Source organism: Pagrus pagrus, assembly GCF_965226575.1.
Source record: "Pagrus pagrus genome assembly, chromosome: 15".
Taxonomy (NCBI): domain Eukaryota; kingdom Metazoa; phylum Chordata; class Actinopteri; order Spariformes; family Sparidae; genus Pagrus; species Pagrus pagrus.
Genome location: NC_140199.1, coordinates 14,469,038 through 14,494,171, shown reverse-complemented (window position 1 = coordinate 14,494,171; position 25,134 = coordinate 14,469,038). Strand labels below are relative to the sequence as shown.

At 42.3% G+C, this 25,134-nt stretch overlaps 1 protein-coding gene across 2 annotated transcripts in view; it reads right to left on the bottom strand.

The window, feature by feature from the left end:
* inpp5a (inositol polyphosphate-5-phosphatase A) overlaps positions 1-25,134 on the bottom strand; it is a 148,234-nt gene that overhangs the window by 24,703 nt on the left and 98,397 nt on the right. For both annotated transcript variants that reach the window (XM_084376049.1, XM_084376048.1), the window contains exon 9: positions 17,670-17,754. In XM_084376049.1, coding sequence (XP_084232175.1) covers positions 17,670-17,754 — 85 coding nt within the window. The remainder of the gene's footprint in view (positions 1-17,669; positions 17,755-25,134) is intronic.

Sequence of the window (25,134 nt, the reverse complement as noted above, 5' to 3'; positions counted from 1 at the left end):
TCACACTGCTTACTGGCACCAAAAGCATCAATATGTAACAGGATAGGACAGAAATCGCCCCTCCATTCATGTTCAAATGATTGTGATAATCCAGTAAGTAGGGCTCGGATCAAGACGCTCATCACTAGACACGAATGTCTCCTCTACATTTGGCAGTGCATGCACGTGGATATGAACATGGAGAACACCCTACAAATAGGTGTCTGCTTGGAGAAGAGAGGGATGACATCATTCTCAGTGAGATAATTGAACCACAGGTTTTGTATTCATGTTAGCCAAGAGTGTCCCTGCAAGGAAGGTTCAATTAGAGAAGAGAGACAATTAGCTAATGCTTCCTTTTCTTGTGGGAAAATGTCTTTTCCCAGAACTATTAAAATCTGGACTCCTGGGCAACTTTAACTTTTTAGCTTCAGGGAAACTAATGATCCCACCTGCAGATTTTAAACTTGGCCAAGAGCAAGAGCAAAAATAAAGCTAAAGACACTAAATTTATTTTAAAGGTCCATTGTGTTGGATTTAGGGGGATTTAAGGGCAGACATATAATATTCACAATTATGTTTTTATTTGTGTATAATCACCTGAAACTAAGAATCATTGTGTTTTCGTTTACTTAGTATAAGTCTTATATACTAAGCAGGTCTGGGGTGGGACTTTTGCTGTTTTTCACAGGTTTGCTCCTTTAGCGGCCACCATATTAAGTACGTACGGTGAGACAAGGGTGTTTATTTGGTTGCAATATGTCGCACAGGGTTATTCATTGGCCACATATTGTATAAATGTTATATAAATCCTGAGGGCCAAAACTGAAACTTAATGATGGACCACGGGACAAAAGAAAGTACTGTATTGTTTTGTTAAGCTGTAAAATGGTATACAGAAGCCCTGAGAGGAAAGTGTGAAAAAAAAAAGAATCCAGTGATTCATTTAATTCAAGTATGATCTAAATTGTTGTCTCTCCTGTGTTTATTTTTTTCTTTTTGTTGCCAGGATTATGTCTCTAAGATCGTTTCTTTTTGTGCTGGCTTTTAGGGATTTCATAGTACTATGATCCGAGCTCCATTAATGGGCTGACGTACTGCACAAAGTGTCACTCTGTCCACGGTGCTCAAATTATGAAAGTTAATTAATTATTAATATTTTTAACTACATATTTAAAAATACTACTGGCTGGCCCAATCAAACCTTTTAGTGGGCAAGCCCTGGTTTTAATGAAGAGCACAGACTTTTTTCTATTTATATTTCAATCAAACTCAAGCTCATCAGATCACCACTGGTGTGGCCAGAGCCTTATGTATCCTGGGCGGTACTGCTGCATGGATGCTGACATGTGGCTGATTGATCTCCCTTAGAAGTTCACTGACTGACCAATCAGTGTGTCGGTGCAGTCGGAGCAGGCTGATTGCACCCGATTGATCACAGCTCTCCTACTGTCATCCTTCGTGAAAAACACTGCCGTCATCCAACACACACAGAGACTTAGTCGTTCCAGCGGCTCTGTCATAAGATCTGCCGAGCAAACACCAAGATGGGGTAAATGAGAACCCCATGCTGTCACTTAAGCCCATATCAGTGCGGTGATGTCTCCTTCCTTCTGCCAGCAGAGCCCAGGTGCTTGTGAAGAATCTCTGAACAGATCTCTCCCTTCAAAGCTCGGTCCTCCTAAGCACGTTAAACATAAACACGCTCTCACTGACGAACCTAAATGATATTACCATAATTCGTTTGGTTGCAATTGGCTCATTATTGAATACATGACAATTAGTGTGAGCGGGGGAGAGAGGAAACCAGGCAATGGGAAAATAGTGACAGACAGCTGTGAGAAGCAGCAGCTGTAGTCCAGTAGGGATGTCTTCACTCCTCTGGGCTCTTTAACCGATCCTGCAAAGTGACTTGGCATCACATCTCTGCATTATGGGTCAGAGGTCAACGCTGAGTGTTTGTAGAGGGCCAGAGGCCTGGGGGCTGGGATGAGGGGTTGCCGAGGAAGGCGCTGCCTTTGTGCATCAATGGAGGATAATCTCATGACTGTCGAAGGAGGAAGCGGCTGTTTAAAGGAGCTCTCTATTCCAGCTGCTCTCCTTAGAAGAGAGGTTAAAGCAATCTGTCCCACTTCAAAGACCAAAGACACACACACATTCAGGCCTTCTGTCTCTGGTCCTGCCAACAGATGGAGGCGATCCACTGTGCCCAACTTAAACACTGAGAAACCCACACACAGCACCGTGGCATTCCTGACAATGCATATCACACACAAGCGAAGAATAATGGGAAATGCACACAGAAAAGAACATTACATTTAAATGGCAGCAATGATTGAAAAAGGAAAAAATATTTATCGATAAAAACTAAACCCTAAAACCTTCTCTGCTGTTTCTTAGTGAAAACTTTAATCTTTATCTACATTTCCTTGCTCAAACACAAAGATGATTAAAAGATGAAAAGGATGTAAAACATAAAAGATACGGCTGGCCTTATTCTACATTTTCCTTAACGTCAACAAATTCCATGAAAAAACACCTCACACAAATCTGTCAACACTTTTCTGACTCTCCGACCTTCTCTGCGGCACTCGGCCGCGAGCCCACTGGTTTCTACTGTAGATGCAAATCTTTAGGATCAGGTCACACATATACTGTATAGCTTAATTAGAAAAGAGGCTAAGTTCATAAAATAATTGGGCACTGCAGTTCTTGGCAAACGTTACTGAAACAAGAGTAAATGGTGCAGTTCTGTGGGACTATTTACAGCAAATGATTAATACACAGCAATGATTATTTACAGCAGATGGATAGTGCATGTCGGATTGACTCAAACTAAAGTGTGTTCATGGTACATGTTCAGGAACATGTCACCAGTGCAACAATGGAGCTCTCCAAAACAGAGGAATAAGATCTATCAGGCTTTAGATACACAAGAAATAGTTACTAGGATGCTTATAATAATTATTTGTATACTTGTGACTGTTTATTTCAGTTTACTACACAGTATATTTTATTATAGCGGAAGGTTTAGGACACTTAGTTAATGGCGTCTATTCTGGGCTTTTCTCATCTTCCATCCAAGTTTGGTGGAAATCTGTTCAGTAGTTTTTGTGCAGTCCTGCTGAGAAACCAACAACCAACAAAACCAACAAACAGACACTGGCCAGAACATAACCTCCTTGGCGCAGGTATCAAACAAATATACCGACGTTATGTCCTGTGTTGTTGGTAGCTGTTACTCTGCAGAAAAAGGAGAGTACTTGTCTATTTGTAGTACTAACAACAATATCACTTGGAAACGCTGCCTGATTTCATTTGATATCTAATGATCTGTTCTTTGTTGAGTCTGATCAAAATCACAATCTGCCAAACAAGATGCAGAGAACAGTGTACCAGCCAATGCCCATTCATCTTCAGTCCTCTGGGGTTTATATTTCTCCCTCCTTCACCCCAATCACATACAATGATTCACACTATTCACTAAACTGTCATTCCACCAATATAATAATCCACTGAGTGCATTTATAGCTGAGTGATTAAACCTCAATTAGGTAGAGAGAGTATGAGAGTGTGTGCAGAGGGAGGCAAAGGATGAGTGGACAATGAGCTAACTATTCATTCTTCATTACCAGAGGCAGAGGACAGGGGCTCCCCTTTGTGTCAGCAGGGGCAGTGGCATTGTCAGAATGCGCCATTATTTTCTCGCTGCCACGCAAAGCTGGCTTGCCAGCTGAGTTAAGGTGTGCCAGCAGGGCTGGCAGGTTCAGTGTGAATTGCTTAGCACTGATCACTTTTCTTCCGTTCGCCACCGTTCATCACGCCCATCCCGCATGCATGATGGCGACATCTGCCCGCACTGGGTAAAAGGGGGCATCCGATGTGGGCAACAACAAATTCGGCCTCCTGCTTCGCTGCCAGCTATTACACAGGAAAGCCAGTAAATCAGCTGTGACCCTCCCCACCCGATCTGACTGGACACAAGCCAGAGTTGTCCACTCCTCTCTCCCTGTGGCTGGCTAATTTAATGCCTCCAAACACTGTGGATTCATCATTGACACACACGGCAGGATGTGGATTCAACATGGACGGGAGGTGAGAGTGGACACATTATCAGCCACAAAGTTAGCCTGTGTGTGACCCACTGGTCAGCAACTGACCCTAGTAAACCTGGCCTGTGTCACCCCTAACAGCAACTAACACACACACACAAACCGTCACCCCTTCCCATGAACTCGTCGAGCTGTGTGAGAGTTGACACTAAGGGTTGACGGCAGTGTGTGCTTCGTAGGGGGTCTCCTCATCTGCCACGCCCTTGCCAAAAAACGAGCTTGGAGAGGTAAGAGGGCGTGCAAGGTAGTGATAATGTGCCCTATTTATCTTGTGCATTATAACATCTGGGAAACTTCTCTAAAAACAATGGCGCGCATTGAGGGCTGCCATTCTGGCTTTACCTTCACAAACTGGCCAAAAGCATTTGTCCCCTCGGAATGGATAATGGACAGGCCACAAATCATTCAGGACAACAGGACAGAGGGGTGTGTGTGTGTGTGTGAGAGAGAAACTGAATGTATGTGTATGTTTTGTGTGAGTGTGTGTGTGTGTGTGTTCCCCCCTGGTATTTAACTTCTCTGCTGGCCCATTCTGCATGGCCCCGCAGGACAAATTGCCCTGCATGGTTGTCTTTGAGAGGCAGTGCAGCGCGCAGAGAAAGGGACAGGGCTGAAACACAGGGAACAGGCCTATAAAAATTCATCACTTTGACCTCGGTGACCTCCCACTACTGGGGGGTTGCACACAGACACACACACGCGCACGCACACACGCACACACACACACACGCACACACACACACACATGCTCACCCACCCAAACTCACAGTCAGAGCTGGGAGCAAATATTTTTGAAATGATCTCCAAACATTCTCAGTGAAGATTCACACTTACAGAAACAGTAACTTAAACAAGCCAAGCCACAGAAATGCACTAAGCCTCCTGATCTCTCCGTCTCTTTCTCTCACACATGCACACTCGCAGACACAATGGCCATGGAAAAGCCTTCTACACAGGAAAAGGCCACCAGATGCTTCATTGTGACTGTGTCTCTGTGTAAAGTAGTGGCAGTAAAAGGAGGGTGGTTTTCTCCTGAGGCGTATTAGTCCCACTAAGAGGAGGACATTGTCTCAGGCCGGGCTCTTGACACATTACTGCCACCTGTACAAAGAAAACCTAATGAGAGATTTAATCGGAGAAACCTCCCCTGCCACTTTTAGTCAGCACTTTGAAACCAACCGCGGCAGATGTCCGCAAGACTGTTTAACGTACCGGCTTCTCCTAACCTCTCAATAAGGCCGCGCATGCTTAAATTGCTCAATAGCCATCTTAATGTGGCATTCATTTGAATGTTGTTAGCTGCATCCAAAAGGAGGCTTTGTGGTGTGAAGGAGCAGCCAGCAGCGCTACAGCCATTCATGGTGTTTTTTCCGGACTTAAAAAGAGCATTTATCCTGTTAATGAGAAAACAAATTCACATCCAACCGTGAAGAAATCATTGTAGCACATTTAAACATGGCCAACAGATGAGCTATTGATACAGAGTATAAACACTCGCTAAGCACCTGAAAACACTGCACTCTCATTTAATTTACCCATCCCACCGCAGCTCGAGCCGGGAATCAATTACAGGAAACAGGCAGTGAGGTAATTTGTCGTTGCTGAGTCGATTACAGAATATCGAAGACCCAATCAGTGATTGGTGATTAGTGATGGTCCAATAGGAATGCAGAGTCTGTGGAGTTCATTACTCTGGTATTCGATAAAGCCTGGTTAGCATTTAGACTGACCAGACTGAAAGCAACGGAGATTCTTTCACATGTTTGTCTAAGTTTCAACCAATGACACTGACACTTCATTTAACCAGGTTAGTTCCACTGAGGGAAATGATGTCTTTTACAAGGAAGACCTGGCCAAGAATGGCAGCAGCACAGAGATATAATGAGAAATTAATTAACAAGAAAACACATCTGAGAGATGATCAATTAAAGCATTTGCACAAAGACAACCTGGACTGAAGATCAGTCTACAGATTGTCCCATTCTGTTGACACAGAAAACCTAAAGCTTTTATTCCCCAACCCGGACTTTGGGAAGAATAAACTGCAAACTTTCAATGGAACAAAGATTGTGACTTCCATATTTTAAGTTTAAAAGAGCAGATAAGTAAATAGTTTGTTGGCCAAGAATGGCTTTGTATAGGAGTATTATAAGAGGCTCTTTTCTTCTCTGTAGCAACAGCTGAGCTACCATTGCACTTGATGGCTTTTTCAGGCAGGCAGGTGACCAGCCATCTCCCTCCCAGTGCACACTGCGAGGAAGGCCCTGGTGAGGCACAAAACCCTCCTCGCACACAAAGAACATTGATTCATTTGGAGCACCACCCTTTAATTTGTTTGCACCATTTCATCTAAATGATGTGCTTGTCCGCCGGGGTGAGAGAGAGAGGTGTAATTCAGCCAAGGGAAAGGGGAAGAGGAAGGTACAGAGGGGGGAGGAGGGTCTTGAAACCCCACCGCAGGGCGCTAGGCAACCATCTAGTGGGTGGGCTTTGTGATACATTTTACCAATTTTTCATGCCCATCCCTCTTGATGTGACCCCACTCAGGGCCTTTTATGCCCCTGACAGCTCTGCGCAGGAAAACATGCTGCCGCTCTGATAGCATGAAATCGGGAACAAAGACCCCCAGGGAGAGGAGAAGGGGGCCACCGAGGCACGCTGTGCTCCGGTCCCGCCTGGCTCTGGACACAAACAGATGTTAGGCCAGCCCCGGCTCTCTCTACCCCCTGAAAGAGGAGGCCCTGTCGGAGAAATGGGCCTGAAATGCATTGTTTCGGGCCTCCTCTAAGACAAAAACTGGAGCCACTCCTTCTGAAAGGGCCCGGCAATATGGCCGTCACAGATAAATCACACAAGGGGAGTGAGAGAAAGGCCCATGAATTCTCAATGTGGCCCTTAATGGGCCCTCTTAAATATGATGGGATATTTGTGTGCGGATGTGAATGGAGCCCAGCGACTTTTAATGTCAGAGGGGAGAGTTGTTTAAAAGCCCATGGTGCCAACACTGGGTTTACAGCTGTGTTACAATGAGCCATTCTGTATGAACATGACTGTGCTGCTGACAGTAACGATTCACACTGGGAAACCTGTGAGCCAAGTAGTTTAAATAATCCGAGCACTTGGACTGGCTTCCTTAAAGCAACATTATGTAACTTTTTGACCTTAAAATAACAGCGTCAATATTTTGATGGTACAGTGTCTTGTAATAGGGTGAATGGTGTCTCTGTCTCAGCCACTCTGCCCCCAATCACTTGTTTCTGCACTATGGACCTTCAGATAACTAAATACATTTACTAAAGTACTGTACATCTGGAAAATTTTCAGATACTTTTATTTGAGTTTTTCCATTTTATGCTACCTTCCACCCTCCACTCCACTACGTTTCAGAGTTAAATATAACACTTTTACCTCAACACAGTGATTTGACAGCTTTAGTTACAGATTAATCAACAAATAAATTATGTTGTATCATTATAGGTTAAGACAAGACTGAATTTATCTCGATCTCCAGAATTTACAAGCTCTGCAGTATGTAAAAGCTGCAACGGTAAAAATACAATTTGTAAAATATGGCCAGATTTTGAAGGTAGCTCCACAAATACAGGGGGCAGAATGTCACAAGAGAAACTGACAGCTGCTGCTCACTTTAACAATCCTCTTAGCTGTAGCTATCTTTGGTTGCAGCTGGCTGCCATTAGCTAATTAGCTCTGTTAGCTTTGGGGTTAATAGGCCTCTTTACATTCTGTTAATAATGTTGGTTCAGTTTTTGTTGTTTCTGGCTGTATCTTACACACTGACCCTTTAAAATGATGAACACATTAATGCATTCATAATTATGATCTAATAATATAATACACATTGAATGAAATTAAAAAGAAATGGACCATTCTGTGCAATGACTGCTGTTACTTTTGGCACTTAATATTTTTGTACTTTTACTCAGTAAAATATTAATTGCAGGACTCTTACTTGTACCAGAGTATTTCTACACTTGCAATGCTTCTTTTACTTTGGTAAAAGATCTGAATACGACTTCCACCACTGACTGTGACCGACTTGTTGAGCAGGCAGTGAAGCCGTGTGCAGCCAAAGAGACCGTCTCTATGCATATGCATTACAAACAATTATAATGATTGAATGCTGGAAATAGCAATGGAGACTGTGTGTGTGTGTGTGTGTGTGTGTGTGTCTGAGCGCAACCCCCAAACACAACATGTGTTATCTTGACAACCACTCCATCCCTCAGAGAGAGAGAGAGAGAGAGAGAGAGAGAGAGAGAGAGAGAGAGAGAGAGAGAGAGAAAAAACAATTATTGTGCTCTGTTCCACAAAGACTGAGAACTGCATTAGCCAAAAATAGACTGACATCATACAAGTTGGACACTATGTACCAGGCACAAAGAGGTCCCTATCCGTCACAGTTTATGGTACATTTCATCTGGACTAAATAATAGCATCACTGTTAGCTGCTGCTGTTCCTCCTTGTGATTTCAAAAGGTGGGGGGACAACAGAAGACAAAACAAACCATCAATAAAGCGAGAGATAAAGAAAGACTGGAAGCCAAAGTTGATTATTCATGATTTATAGAGCGCTTGCATTGTTTAGAAAAAGTGCTGGATTAAATAAAAAAGCCATAGATTGAGTATTGAGTCCATTTGAATTGGCAGACTGATCAGATTATTGACTAATTAGATTGAGATTATTTATACTGCTTGCATAATCTTGACAACTGCATCATGGTAACTGAAATGCAAGACATTGGGAGACTTATCTGGACCATTTTAAATGAACTGTAAATACAGTTCACATACACACTGTCTGATATCCTTACACAGACAAAGGGCTGTGGGATATTTTATGAGGCGTGACCTCAGAACATGTCTTTACGAGTTTAGTCTATGTTTGCAGCATACTGTGAGCTTCTGGCTAATATGCTGCACATAATCTGGAGGGGTTTTTGTGAGATTGGGGCTCCAAGAAACAAACTTTACACATTCTGTCTTTTCATTTGTACTCTTTGCAGATCTTTAAAGCTGAAACTTAATCTGCGACAATTTTGACAATCAATTTCTGGAGCAAAACTGTTTTTCCTAGTTTTCTATGGCTATTAATTGATAAACTGTGTGGATTTAACAATTAATCATGAAGATAATCAGCAAATTAATGAATAATGAAAATAATCACTAGTTGCAGCCCTACTGTTGGGAAAAACAAGCAATTTACAGTCATCACTCTGGGTATTTTCCCTAGTTTCTGGCATTTAATAAACCAAATGATCACTAGGAGAAAATAATTAGCAGATTAATTGATTATGAAAATAATAATTAGTTTAATTTGATGACGTATGCTTTGGAACATTTTTGATAAAAAAAAGAACTTTGAGAGGATGTTAATTTAATAATTTAATCTTTTTTATTTTTGCTAAATAAAGAAGAGAGGAAGTGTTTTAGGGGTAAAGCACAATAGAGAAATGACAGGACAGATTGAAAGAGGAGACTGATAACTAAAAGAATGAGTGAGTAAGCACGTTTGTGAGACTGAGGGGGACAGACAGCTGCAATTAACGGATAGGTTGTCCACTATTTAATTAAATGGCAACTATTTTTAATAGCCGATCAATGGCTTTGAACAATGTTTCATGAATAAAGAAGTAAAAATTCTCTAATTCAGCTTCTTAAATATGAAGACATTTGAGGACATCATCTTGGCCTTTGGGAAAGTCTTATCAACATTTTTCACCGGCGATTGACATTTATAGACAACTAATTAATTAATTGAAAAATAATTGACAGATTAACCGACAATGAAAATAATAATTTAAAGCAGCCATAGTAGGAACAACGGGAAAAAATAGTGGTTTTTGTGTTGTACTATTTAAAATATACGTTTTGCAAATTACAGACTTGGCTTTCAGTAGTATCTCACTACCCAAAATCAAAAGACAAAAAAAAAAAGCCTTATACAAATGCATCAAAACATCATATGCATGGTAGATATCTCCCTTTATGCATCTATTGTGCAATGCATCTGTTATAGCATGGCTGAGAGGTTTTTTCTTGGATGTATCAGACACACTGCAAGTAGTATCTGTCAAACAGCTGGTTAACTGACTATTTCCTCCACTGTCAAACCTTCATAAAAATCTATTAAATTATTGTGGGAGGAGGAGTGCACCAGATACACAGTATAAACATTAGCTCCAGCTGAAGAGGACAGCAGTCGTGACTGATTTAGGGGTAACTCAGGTTACATCCCTGACCGGGACCAACCCCAGGGGCCTACAAGGCAACGTGCCCTCCCAAGGCCCTGTTAGTGCCAGGCTCTGCGCTCATCCTTGGCTTGGTTTGTCACGCCATCCCACCGTTGGCATGGTGTTCCCAGCTGCCAGTCACAGTGCCCTCCCCCCTCCAAGTACACAATGGCAATAGCATGGCTGGCGCCGGGCTCAAACGGCCTGTTGTTAATGAGCAGGACCAACAGAAGCCACTGCTTGTTCTTCATTTGCCAGCGTTTTAATTATATGGACAGCGCTCCCATCAAAGCTGCATCGCTCAAGTTACGCCCTCATAGCTGAACTCTTTTTTTCCTCTGTGTCTTCAGCGTTGTATTCATTAGCATCGAAAGCAAACAGAGTAGAGAGAGAGAGAGAGAGGTGCTGTTGTCTAGAGGGAATAGTCTCCCTCTATATCCAGATGGGTTATCTGTGATATAATGGGCCCTCATTGTGATAGATTGGACTCTTCTCACCAGATGATATGCCTTTATTGTATTGTAGGAAACATTTCTATTGCAAGCCTCACCTGTGTGGCCATAAACAGGCGTGGGTCAAATATAAAACTCTGCCTTAACTTGCATGGAGTGTACTAAATAGGTGGGGTTTACTGCATCAGGACAATTAAGACAGTGTCAGGTGGGATGTCTTTCACAGAAAAGTGTATTGATTTAGTAACTTCCTACAGCCCATATAAAGGATTTGTCAATACAATTTGTCGTAGTAATAAAACAGTCAAATACAACTCTCCAATGCCTCCTCTCAGTAAACAGAGTCTTGCTAATACTCCAGATTTGACAATGAATGAAGTAAAGAAGAAGAAGAGAAGACTGTTACAACACACTGCTGAAGAATTATGACATAAAACTGTCACATTTATTATAATAAGCTTCCCTTTTTAGTCAGAATCTGATTAAGTACACAAGGGTTGGTGGTGCTGGTTGGTGTGTGTGTGTGTGTGTGTGTGTGTGTGTGTACATCTGTGTCTCTGGGTTTAAATGCATGAGTGTATCTGGGAAACTGAAGGCAGCCAAGGAGGGTCGTAGTCCCTGGTGTCAGGGGTTCCACAGAACAGAGGCCCAATCAGTGCTGGCCCGCTGGTTAATGGATGGATGGCCCCCAAAATTAATTAGCCTGACTAATGTAGTGTACACTTAATTACACCGGCCGCCTTTTGATTTATTGCTGGCCAGATACACACATGCTAGTCAAAGTCGGCCTAAAAAGGGAAAATTGTTTAGCCTTTACTGGTGCATATTATTTACCAAGACGAGGTTCAGCAGCCAAGACAATGGCCATCAACTATGTAATGAACTCTTGTTGGTTTCAACTAGAGGGCCTGTAGACTGTAGATGATGTGCAGACAACATATTTAGAGTTTCATTCCACTACTTAAATTATGACACCTTGGGGGCTGTGCCCTACCGTATCTCAGATCTCGAAATCCTAACTAAAACTGTACATCGATTCTTGAATCCGCACTCGTCCTGCCTGTATCTGTGTTAAGAATGAACATGAAACTATCTTGTTACTGGCTAGCTAGAATGGACAAGAAAAAAAATGGCATTCAATTCTAGTTTCGATGAGTCGAATGTATTCGCATAACTGTGTCGGTGCAGCAGAGGATATATACCTTAATTAAAACATGGAAATGTAATAAAGCTAACAGGCTAACGTCAGTGTTAGCTTCTCCAACAGGCTTACATCGATGTTGGCTCCAGCAACATGATAACATTGATGTTAAATTCAGAACAGGTTACACTGATGTCAGTGTTCATGTTGTTCCTTCTTCCTTGTAATTGCAATGCTGCCATTTTTGGCACTTTGAATTTAGGATAGGCTCTAAGCAATCTAACTATCTAACTAACTTAGTATTCGTAATGTAGGACATTTTTCAGTTATGATGGTTCTGTAATAGCTAAATTCCTAAATGTCATCCTAATCTGAGATATTTCAGACATTGGAAGTTTCTGTAATGGGGCCCCTGCAGTATTAATATTACAGTATTCATACAAATTTCAGTATATTATGGTGCTCCAGGGTAGTTTGTCACATAAGTCTGCCTGTGATTCTTTAACACTTTTTCAGACGTGATCAAGGCAATGATATTTCTTTCAAAACTTAAATGTAGCATCTATAAATAGAAACATTAATGTACAAACATAGCAAAGCAGTCATCCCTGACCGTTATGTATGAAGTCTTGCACAGACATGCAGCAATAGACACAAATAAAGAAAAGATGGCAGTCATGACAGAATTCATCTTTAATGTCTTTCTATCTATGTTGTCACGGTTGTGTGCATTGAGTAACTCCACAGTGTGCAGAATGAATGATCCATCATGCTGGCCTGTCATTACTGAGCATTTTACAGCATTCATTAGGAGTGGGGCTAGTCTAGGGCCCCACCTTTAATTTCATGCTGCTCAAGCGGAGAAAGGACACAGGACAAAGGGAGGAAGATTGATGCCTGGTTCCGGCCCTCTGCACTTCCTGCAGACACAGACAGGGGGCGCTGATGCAAACCTCTCTCCAGTCAGTGAGAGGCCAGCTAGCCTAATGAAATCTGTCCATAGCAGCAGATCAGGCCCAATTAAAAACAGCCCCACACCATGTCACAGGGACAGTAGATCAAGTCAGCAATTAACCTTCCTGCTGGCCTCTATCAATCCTTAAATTGGAGCAGGCCGGCCAGCAGCACACAATCTCTGCAGATATTAAATTTACATTCTATTAAGTTTAATTAGGAGGGATTTTAAATATACTAGGAGTCCAGGCACGGAGCCCTGAGCCTGTCATCGACACCGCTGATTCACGGCCACCGGCCACCTCGAGGGATAGACACACACTCTCACCGCTCTACACCTTATAACACCTTCTGACTGAACATGGAATCAAAAATCCTGTGTTTGCTGCAGGTGTGAGTGGGTCTACAAGGGCTATGTGATCTGGCATCATGACTAGGCTCCCAACCTGGGAGCTGGCACTGCTCAGCCTTGGTCTAAATGGTTGAACATGGCTTTCTACTGTATATAAAGATTTTTTTTAGGTTACTGTAGGCTTATTATTGTAATCTAACCTTATAATCATGATACATATCGTCAGTGACTTGTGTTGTATGTAGGACTATTTTCAAATAACTTGTCTGATCCTTCAGGATTTCTGACCATCGCTGTCTAACTCGTGCTTGCAGCCACTGCGATTCTTATCACTTACATATACCTGAACCAGTTTTGTCTACTGTAAGTCTGTCTGCCTGTCTGTCAAGTCCTAAAGAGAGACATATACAGAGCAGAATGGAAATAGGCAAGTAAGAGAGACTAACCAAGATTAAACAGAAAAGTCTTTATGTTGATTGAGGCATATAGCTTACTGGAAGGAAATGGATCTGAATGTGTGACTGAGATCAATAATAACCACCTTTCAATATTATGCTTACAATTTCAGAAATACTCCTCACTGCAGCGTCCATCTTCATTATAACATTTGCCACAAACATTTGTGATAAGACCTGCAGAATCCCAACCGACTTCCAGCCTTCCAGAGAACTGGCCCAGAACTGGTAAATGGGGCCACAGTTCATTCTATTCTGGTGGGCTGGATCTTGCCCAGACTTGGGCCGGTTCTGGTTTATTCAGTTTGCTCTTGGCTGACATCTGGCCACGCTATGGCCTGCTAGTGGCTCAGACTGCCCAAGTGCCATCATTCCACGCGGTATGCTGGCTGGATCAGGGAGCCTGGTACAATTTTGCTATCTGGGATACTTTTTGACTGTAGACTTGCGCTAGATGTTGCACTAACATTGTATAAAGCAAAGGTGAAGGAACTGTAGTTTCACTGCTAAATCCTGTTGAGTCTATTCAAACTGAACCAAGCCAGCAGGTAGAATTTGGGATGCCAACTGTCTAACAGAGGTCTTTGGGCCCACCTAAGAAACAAGTCTCTGACTATAGGTGTTGGGGTCCCTTTTCTTGCAATAGGTTGCGCTGGATCTTTAGTCAGTTAATCACCACTTCTTGAATGTGGCTTGAACATGAGAGCTTGATAAGAGATTAAAAGAAATCCAAGCAGCACATTAACAACTGGACTGTGAAGTATCTGATTCGCCAGACCAAATCTTCAAAACCATTCCTTGGTGGTTTCCTGTTTTATCAGCACCGATGCAAAGCATGATCAAGCCAAAGCATGATCAGACCCATGGGAGAGGAGGGAGATGGTTGGTGAGGATTGGACCACCTCCAGGCTGCTCAGCCCTAGCATTAGTCTCCACGTGGCTGTGTCCTTTGTCTGCCAGTCAAAGGGCTGCTGAATGGGGGTCAATTGAAACCAATTCCCTCTGTCGGACACAATTAATGGGGTTGCCCGGACCGGGCAGAAGGGGGGCTGCAGCGGGCCTTTGGTTACTGATCCTGCCGCGCAAGCATGCCAGGAATTTGCCACCTGGAATTTGCCCTGTGACAATAACAAACCCACCCCCTTCCAAACCCACCTCCTTTTCTGTACACACATGGATACATCCTAAAATACCCCCCCCCCCATCACTTCCACCCACCCACAAGGCAGGATGGGTGACAGGGGAGTGGCTAGTGGTTGTCCACAGTCTAGTCACCCACAATGGAGCAGAGACAGAGAAGAAGAGAGAAGTGGTGTAGCGTGCAGCTGGGGAGAAATTTACTGGAGTATTTTCTGATCCAATGACTCCCAAAGTGAGGCCTAGTGACCCCCCTGGGTGCTCTCTGGTGTTCAACAAATCAAAAGGCAAGCAGTTTAATTTTGGGATAATTTTGTCCACTCAACAGAACAAAAATATATATTCATCTGCAGCTTTTTTGGGCCATTTCCTATCGATTTAAAGTGGAGAGAGAAGAGTGAGAAAGCAAAAAATGAGACTCAGACGGTGAGAATAAGAGCCGGCCTCTCTGTGTCCGAATCAATCTTCAGATAAGTATGGACGATCGATCCACCACCAGCCCATCTACAGTTAAGCACTTCACTGGATGTGCACTAATTGTCCTGTTGACATTAATTGTCATTAAAGGGCTAAAAACGGCCGCCCGGCTGTGAGTTACACCCTGTGCTAAGGTTGCAAGCCATTTGTTTATTGGTGATATCACAGCTCTCCCTGCCACTAACGCACAGGTCACTGTTAAATCAGACAGGTTGACCACTGCACAGGACGGCTTTATATGAGGCAGTCCTGCCCCTCTAACGACGCATTTCTCACAGATGACATCACCAGCCTTTTCTGTTGTCCCCATTAAATGCTCGGTATGTTTGAGGACCTCTCATTAAGCTGGAGGGAAAATGTCTAGGTGTGTGTGGTGTGTGTTTGAGTGGTTTATGCCACAGCCCACAGCTCTAACTTCCTGAGGGGAAGTCTAAAAGGCCCCCCTACATTGCTGCCACACCCCTCTAAATGGGGTGAATCAATCTGATTCATTTAGCCTAACAAATTGGTTTGAGTGTGTGTATTTGTGTGTGTGTGTATTCGCTCTGGATGTGAATGTGTATGTGAATGGGGGCCAAGGTGCATAAGAAAAGAGCAGTGTGGAGGAGAGAGGGGGCAGAGATGGACACACCAGGGATGTGGGCCTAACACATCCCTGGAAAAGGGGTCGTGACCCCTACTGCACTCAAACAGCATTTCAGAGTGGTAGAGACATGGGGAGGGTGAGTGCTTACCTACCACAGAGCAGCACGGACATGACAGGAAACATGAGGAGAGAGTTATCTAGATTAGCTATAGAGGATAAACACTGAAATCATCTCATCTGACTTTGTTTGAGTGGATGCTTGCAGATTAATGCATCCATGTCTCCTGCTGGTACAAGAATTAAAACAACGTACCTTTCTTAAAAAGACAACTAACTTTTTTGGTAACGTTCTGTAATAACCATCATTAATACATGGTAAATTTATAGTTAATTAAACTTTAGTTAAAAATGTTTCTTAACAAACCTATAATTCACTTTAACTTATACTTGAAGACTATTACTCAAGTGCTATTTATATGACCGACTTTCCTTTTTTACCAGAGTAATATTATCTTTAATCTTTTTAGTACACTGGTTGCAACTTTACAAACAATTTCTTAATAAATGGTTTATAAAGCGTTCCAATGTTCAAAAGTCAAATGACTTGTTACTTAAGTTTAATTTACTATAAATTCACCATTTATTAATGATGATGGTTATCAAAGTGCTGCCACATTTTTTAACAAATTGTAATGTCTACAACACTGTATGTTTTATCACAGCAATGCTGATCAGATAAAAAACAGCTGATCATTGACAAAAAATCTCTGTGGTGACCTTAATGTGTGTCAGGTGGCATTCAATTGCATAAAAGTTGACTTCTGAATAGCCTCAGTGTTTGCTCATCTGCTGTTCTACTTGGATTTATTATCTCCAAAGCAACACATGCTCACATGATCAGGCAGTTAATGTGACCTAATTACAGAGCCAAAATTAAATGTACTGCATAAACTTTGAGGCAATCAATCAATGCCCCTGATAGATTGCTGATTCCACTTAGAGGGGGGTGGTGATTCACTGCCCCCCTAGTGGCTGGATGATTAAACTACAAAAGGTGTCTCTTGTGTGCCACACAGAGTGAAGTCCTTCCTAAGTCATTTGAGCAAAACCCGTCCATTCAGAAAGTCTTCCCTCCTCTTCCCTTCTCCCCTGAATGGGCTTCTGGTCGGAACGGACAATGCCCACACCTTGAACAGGCCCACTGATTCGAGGGCCATTGTGCCGGATAGGAGGGAGAGGATCGGCCAACAAGTGGCTCTCCCACTCTGTTATCACAGGACACCACTGTCTGCGGTGGGCCTTTATGACTTGTTATGCCACTAAGCCCCCCATCTCCTCATGGAGGAGGCTGAATGAGTGCACTACCTTGGCTCTCACTGGCCTCATTTGCACCAAGAAAAGGAGGGGAGGAGGAGGAGGAAGAAAGAAGGGAGGGAGGGAGAAGGAGAGGAAGGGGGAGAGAAAGAGCAGTGAATGGCACCATAACATAACAATGCACTTGGAGGCTTGGTTGGCAAACACAGCTGGGCCAGCAACAGTGAAGCGTTTAATGAGTCATAACTCTGAAGAGACAGTGGGCTACTAAAACCACTTTTACTAGATTGCAGTCTCTCTCTAATATACACAAACACACTCACACACACACACTTTATATTACTCTGATAATGTTTAACCACATATGTTTATAGTTTATCAGCAACAAATTTCACACAGATAATCAATACAATTAGCCGTCCTTTACTAATTCGTCAGGTGTAAGACAAAAACACTCACCTCAATAACCTGCTTCGAGTCCAACCTGAAGTTGAAGTCGCCAAAGACATAATACGGCAACCTCTCAAACCGCTGGTCCGTGATCCTGAAAAACATGACGACAACTTGTCAGTGGGATGTTTTAAACACAATCAAAGCCTCTCTGGCAGCTTAAAATGTGATTTTCATACATTTTAAATAAAGAAAGGAAATGATTGGTTGTTATGTGTCATACAACGTGGATAAAAGTTGTGTCAGGTACTCTTTGAAAACAGGAAAAAGAGGTAATCCTGGCACTCAAAATATATAAGAAAATGTAGGAAATATTAAAAAGCCTTTATTAGTGGCTTTAGTAGTATAAATCGTTATACAAGGCAAAATATTAAAAAGGTAACATGTTCGACCACAAGGTCTTCTACAGGGTTCCAAACATGATTATAATTTACCTTTTTTAAATTGTTTAGCCAGTATAATAAAGGATTTTTAATATTTCCTTCCTCATTTGACACATTTTCATGTGTCAAGTGCCTGGATTGCCTCTAGTTTTTGAAATTCATTTACACGCAAAAGATCCTGAAAACCACAATCTTGACGAACATGACCATCGGTTGTCAGAAACTATTCAAGCTGTCACTTGATGAGTCCCCTGACCTCAGGGTGTTTAGTTCATGAAGGCCACAGCACCACCTGGTGGTCTCAACACTTTGATGAGAACATTTGCACCTTAACGGAGCAGGGGCAGTAACTGTTTTGTGTGGTCTGACACAATCTTTTGGTGGAGTTTTACAGCATTAATGATTTATCACAGAGTACACAGGGTACAGATGTAAGGATGGGTCAGATAGGTTAAATTATAGAAACACTTCACATTTTCTAGAGAAACAGAAGATAAGGATTGAAGGACTTGTATGGGGAGAATGTATAGGTGTTTATACAGCTTGCAGTCTTAATTCTGAACAAAAGGTGCGGAATGACTGAGATTCAAACCTGAAAAAACGTAAAAATTTAGACAGCGAGACAGAAAGACAGAGTGCAAGAATGAGGATGAAAGAGAGGAGTATGTACACAATACCATAATATCAAAAAGCCAAATAAATAATGATGTTACATTGAGGTTTCTGTTTCAATGAAAATACGGATTTGTAAAAAAAAAAAAAAAAACACTGTCAAGGGTGGTTGGTAATTATGGTAACTAATGTCTTCTCTCAGCAGAATTAATTAAAACATTTTTCTCTATCTAAGTTGTCCTGAGTGTTCGCATAGCTTATGTATATAATTTTCGAATGTCTTTTTCATATACTGTATTTTTTAATGTATTTAAAAACTTGCTCAATCTGGTAACACTGCTCAGAGGCGACATCATACCTGCACACAGTTATGTTCATCCTTTGGGACTTGTCTGCTCTGCGTGTTTCTGAATGCACGCAAGAGATTACTTTTGATCTCAAAGTAAATAAATATACTTTGAGATCAAACTATTTATCCTCAGCTGACACCAGTATTAACTTAATACAACTTGGCAATTTCCTTGATAATTTGCTTTGATGGCAAAGAAAATTCACTTTACTGAATTGGTCAAAGAGAAAGTTCAGTCCGCTTAACCCAGAAGAGATCCTGAAGATATTTCCCATGTAAGTCCTGTACCTTGCGGTGAGTGACATGGTTAGCTAACTCTGTAGATTTAGCTTATAGATTTAGATCATGGGTTCAGACAGACTTAACTTAAGTGACTATTGACTATACTGGAGTATTTTATTGTCTTGTCTCACAAATGTTTTTAATGCAATGCATCCATCGCTTTTGAAAAGCTGTGATTATAATGTCAAAGGATTAATTGAGAATAGATCCTCTCTGTCATGGACTACTTCCAAACCTCCAGAACCTCAACACAGAGCCAGCATCCCAGTGCTTTAAAAAAAAAAAAATGCACCTAAGCGACATATAATTAACTCCTATGCCTCATCACCTACTTAAAAGTGGCTCTCTACAGAGCAGAGATAGGAAATTAAGGTGGACGTAGCGCACCCTCTTGTGTAATTAATGATTCAGGATGCTTGGCTCGCTATCTCCACTAACTGTGTGGATAAATCTCACCGTGGACTTCCCAGGCCCAGATAACAATATATTTATGGGGCCGTAAAGAGAGAAGGAGCCTCTTCTTAGTGGTGGGTCTCTGCTCTGGGCGGCTGTCGTAAAGCATGGCCGCTTTCTTCTCTATGAAGCAGAGACAGGGGGTGGCAGCGAGGCGAAGGTGACTGGAGTAAGGAGGCGGGGGAACACAGCTATTATATTAAATAGAGAGTATGTAACTTTGACATCCCATTATATTAAACAGAAACTAGATCATCTTTCCACCCCATAGGATTTTCATGAGGGGTCAACAGAAAGATGGGAACAGCATCTCCAATTTCATCTCTAAAATAACTGATGTATTAATTTCAAAGACTGTCACATCTGTATGATGGATATCTGCTTCATTCTTTTGCGCAGTTACACAGGAATAAATGAAAACTGCGTGTAAATAAGATCTTCCACTTTTATCCGTTATATGGATAGTGTAGAGTTGCAATTTGAGCTGCACATAACACTTATTTTCTCAAGTAATAAATCAATTGTCTGGCTCATTGCTGTTTCCCAGATCGCAATTTGACATCTTCAGATATTTTTTTTATCCATCCTGTGGTCCAAAAATATTCAGTTTACTGTCATAAAAAAGCAACAAATCATCACATTTGAGAATCTGGAACCAGTAAATCATGCCATGTAACTTTTTGAGCCTTGATTGACACTTGACAGGTCTTACAGGTGTGTCTACTGACACTAGTGGATGTTTCATATGCCATGCCAACCCTAACAAACAGTGACGTTACATGCACATTGACATATGACTTATCTAAAGGTATTGATATCATAAACCATCATCCCAGCTTAAGATAAAATTCAGATCAGTAAACAGAAGTTTCACTTCATAATAATAATTAGGATCCATCTTCACCGCTCACTGCATGTCACCGTGGATAAGATTCTGAGGTTGGTTGAATTGGTTGAAACAATTATCAGGTACCAACAATATTATGTAGTTTTTTGAGTATGAGCATCATCCGAGTATAACGTGTCAATATCCGTAGTTGCAGTGAAGGAAAATCCTCATTGGGTAACTAACTGAAGTTTATTTATTCAAGTTTATAAAATGTTCTGTAAAAAGTTCTCTTATTCTTGTGATCAAAAGCATTGAACTGAAGAGCTTTCTAACAAACATTAAAGGTCCGATTTGTAAGAAAGTTGATTTTTGAGTCTCATTCCCGATTTGTCAAAAAATGACGTATGGACGAATTGAGAAATAAACACTTGATCAAACTATGCAAGCAATCACATGCCAAAAGCTATATATAGACTACACTTGTATGCATGCGCAGTAGCTCATATACACACTCAAACTGGGACTCATGTCATTAATGACATGACATCCTGGTGCTAAGAGACTCAGCGCTATTCAAACAGGGTTGGTGGCCAGTTTATCCTACTGGCTTGAATGGAGGGCAGTAAAACGGCTGTACACAGGCGTCAATGCAGTTGTTACAGGCGTGGGAACTCATGTATTCCTTGTGCTAATAGAGAATTTACCACACATGCTGTTGTGAGTGAAGAATATAAGCAAAAGAAAATCAAACTCTGTTTTACTTTGTTTCAGTCAGTAATATGAACATGTGCAGATCAGATAATGGCTAAAAATAGATTAAAGAGAGAAGAAAATGGGTTGAAAGATGGATGTGGAAGAAGCCTCCAAGGAGAATAAAGACTGGGTAAAAGTGAGTTGGGGAGATAAAAAGTGAGATTGCACTGTGTTTCTGGAGCCTGGAGCTCATCCTCCTCTATGTGCTGTAGCTTTATCCCACTAACAGCCATGTCTAATACCCGCAGCCTGGCTGTTTTGTCTGCCGCTCCAAGGTATCAGCCACAGGTCAGAAGGTAACACTCTGTTTACACGATCATTTCCTAAAGCACTCATGGTGACCCGCTGGTGTGAAAGTTGACTTTTTTCTTGGCCTTTGTCGGGGAAACGAAGAATTGCAACATTAGCTACAGCTACTGGGCGTGAAAAGGGCCTGAGGGTGGGGGGTCCCGAGCTTGGGGGGCCCCCCTCGCTGACCCTCACCCTCAGCGGGGGCCCCCATTAGCCTCGTCATCACAGTTCATTCAGGCAAACTGTAACAGTGTCAGTGACATTCTCCCACAAAGACGCACTCCTTTACACAGTCTATAAACATGCTTCTGCTGGCCAATTCATCGCACAGTGACACCCCTGAAAGAGGCTCTTCACAAGAGCCGTTCTCACTGAGGTTTGGGGCTGGGGCCTTCGTCAGGCCTTCCTAGGGCCACACAAAGACAGGGGTCAGACACTAATTTATAACATGGCCCCTGACTCTGCTCCCAGGCTCCTTAAACCACCAGCACAAAGCGACCACAGCACATTCTCTCCTTCTGATTCTACTTTTCTCTCACACACAAACATGTTTCCATAGAAGTGAAAAAAAACCCCACCTGTGCCAAAGACGCCCAAGAGGCTCTTGCACCGAAGATGAGACAGCATCTGAATCTCACAGATAAGACTCAAGTGTACCGAAATAACACACACAACACCTGTCTGCTTATAAATCCCTCTCCTTCACAGCAGCCTCAATCCCTCTCTGACTCCTTGCCAGATTACACGCTGTGATTGACAGCTAAACTGAGCCATAATAGACAGTCTATATGGGATTATGAGGGTGCAACGGGGGGCCATGTCATGATTATATTGACAAGATGACTTACCATAAGTTGGCCGTTCAGATTCAACTTTGCACACAATAGCTGGGCTGAGGGCAGTCATCCATTGTAAGTAAATGTTGAGAATTTGGGAGAATGTTAACATTGTGAAGAATGTGCTGGGTGACGTCTTTCTGAATAAGGCAGGGGTGGCCCCTGACAGGACCTTTGACACAGCAGGACAGCCTTTCCCTCGTCCCCCTGTTAGCACCCTGGCTCCTCAGTGACGCCCACCCCACCAAGAACACCATGCAGGAAAGACAGGGTGCTGAGGGGGTGCGAGGATGTTGCCGCGGTCATGCAGAGGTTAAAAGATAAGTCAACCCAAGCCAACAGCAAAGTCATCACAATCTCAAATAAGGGGAAACACCAATGAGTAAAGGTGGAGCCAACACAAGAAAACTTTCTGTGACTGAGAAGTGTTTATGGCTGCTTTTATTCCATTGAACTGTGTCAAAAATGGACGAGGAGTCTATAATTTCTAGATCATATCATATAAGACCACCTGTTCTCAGGACTGGATTACCTGCCAAGCAGCTGCCCTCCTGGGGACATCCAGGGGCCCAAACACCCCAGGTTCTTTGTGTGTCACATGTTTTTTTATAGTAATTAGATTACTTGCAAATTTTTTACAGTACTTTCATCACTAAGGTACAACATAAACTGGTTTTACGAGATCACGGAGAATCTATGTTTGATGTTCATCCAATCACCTGTTTTGTGTTTTTTGTAAGAGCTTATCCTTTTCCAAACACTGTTCATGTGCAACTTCTCAGATGGTTCTGTGTGACAACACCAGGTTAGCCATTTATAGCATTTGATGGCAACATGAACACAATAGGGGCCCAACAGAAAATTTTAATTTGGGATCCCATGGAAGTTGAATTTGGCAAAGCCAGTACTAGCTGACTAAACACAAGAAGTAATTAGAACGACATGACGACATTAGATCATCAACAAAATACTGACATCTGACCACTGGCAAACACGACAATTTCATGTCAATTCTGGTTGACTACATGGTCAAACAGGTCAAAAATAATACAAGACACTGATAGCAAAGCTGTTACCAACACATCTTAAAAAAAAGCCTGTTCGAAACAGTCCACAGGTAAACAGGTGGTAACAGGTGATAGTATCATGATTGGGTATGGAAGGGGCATCTTCAAGGATAGGGCGTGATTTACCACTTTGTGAAATGCATGATTGTAGAAAGGACATTATTGCATGGGTTCAGGAACAGTCCATATAATTGTTGTCGGTAACACAGCTCCTTTGTAAATTATTGTATTCCAATTTTATATACGTTATACACAGCATCCCAACTTTTATGTAATCTGGGTTGTATGAAAGGGGAGACATTGGGGGAGGGGAACATTCAAAGTTCTTTTCAGGTGCTGGAGAAAGATTTCTCCATCTCTATATATCCCCCCGACCCTCTCTCAGGGATTGCTGGAGCACGGTGCGTGTGTGTGTGTGTGTGTGTGTGTGAGAGAGAGAAATAAACAGGTCCACTGTGGGCAGAGAGACACTGGGGAAGATTAACCTCTGCTCCTGCAGGCCTCCCAGGGTGAGAAGGCAGTTCAGAGTCACACAGTGACACCACACACACACACACACACACACACACACACACACACACACACACACACACACACACACACACACACACACACACACACACACACACACACACACACACACACACACACACACACACACACACACACACACACACACAAATCAGTCATCTTCTTATACAATGTGATTCATACTGTATATAGCTGCTGTATGTGCAAGCACATTGTGGGGGAACAAAATGTGGATGACATGGAAGTTTGGAAAGCTGCCTCAACAGATATGAGCACTGAGGATAACACACACACACACACACACACACACACACACACACTAGTCTCTTTAATAAATTCATTCTGGCTTTATGGAGGATCTCCCTGTGATTATCCAGTCCTCCCTCTTGCAGCTCAACATGTCTATTGGCTGGAAACGAGCCGGCCTTTCTCTGCTCTTTCAGCCTGTTGTTCTGGGAAAAGCCTAAAGGGAAACATTTAGATTGGAGGGCTCTTTGAGACGCTCTGACAGTTGACTGATGACCGTCCATAAAATGACAAAGCATCGCTGTGTGGTGGCCAGTGCGGCCCACTGCCTCCCCATGGGAAACTAATTGCTTTGAATTGTTAACGGCAACATTATTTTTCTGCCAATCATTGCTTTTCAATGCCCCGAAAATGAGCATGAAACAAGTCTTTTCAGCGAACAAAACAGTTAAATGTCCCCAATGTTGATCAAATTAACTTCAGCACTGTGACAATGGACTATATTTGTGTGAAAATAATGGCACGCCACAAAGGACGCCTTTATGCCAGGATTTCACAGTTGTAATGTAAAACTGTTCTCCCCTGAACCGGACCAGCCACTCTGAATGGGGCTTGGAAAAAAGAAACAAACTCCAATACACAAAAGGGATTTTTTTTTAAGGAAGAGAAAAAAAACTGTTGATTTTATCTCATGCTATCATTTCATGGGCTCATTGAGCAGACATGTTTTCCATCCTCTGGAGAGGCCAGGGGTTTTACCATCGCTTCCATTTTATCAGATGTTTTGTGAATAAATAAGTAGAACTTTTTAAGACATACAAATTATTGGCGTCTTGTCCCTT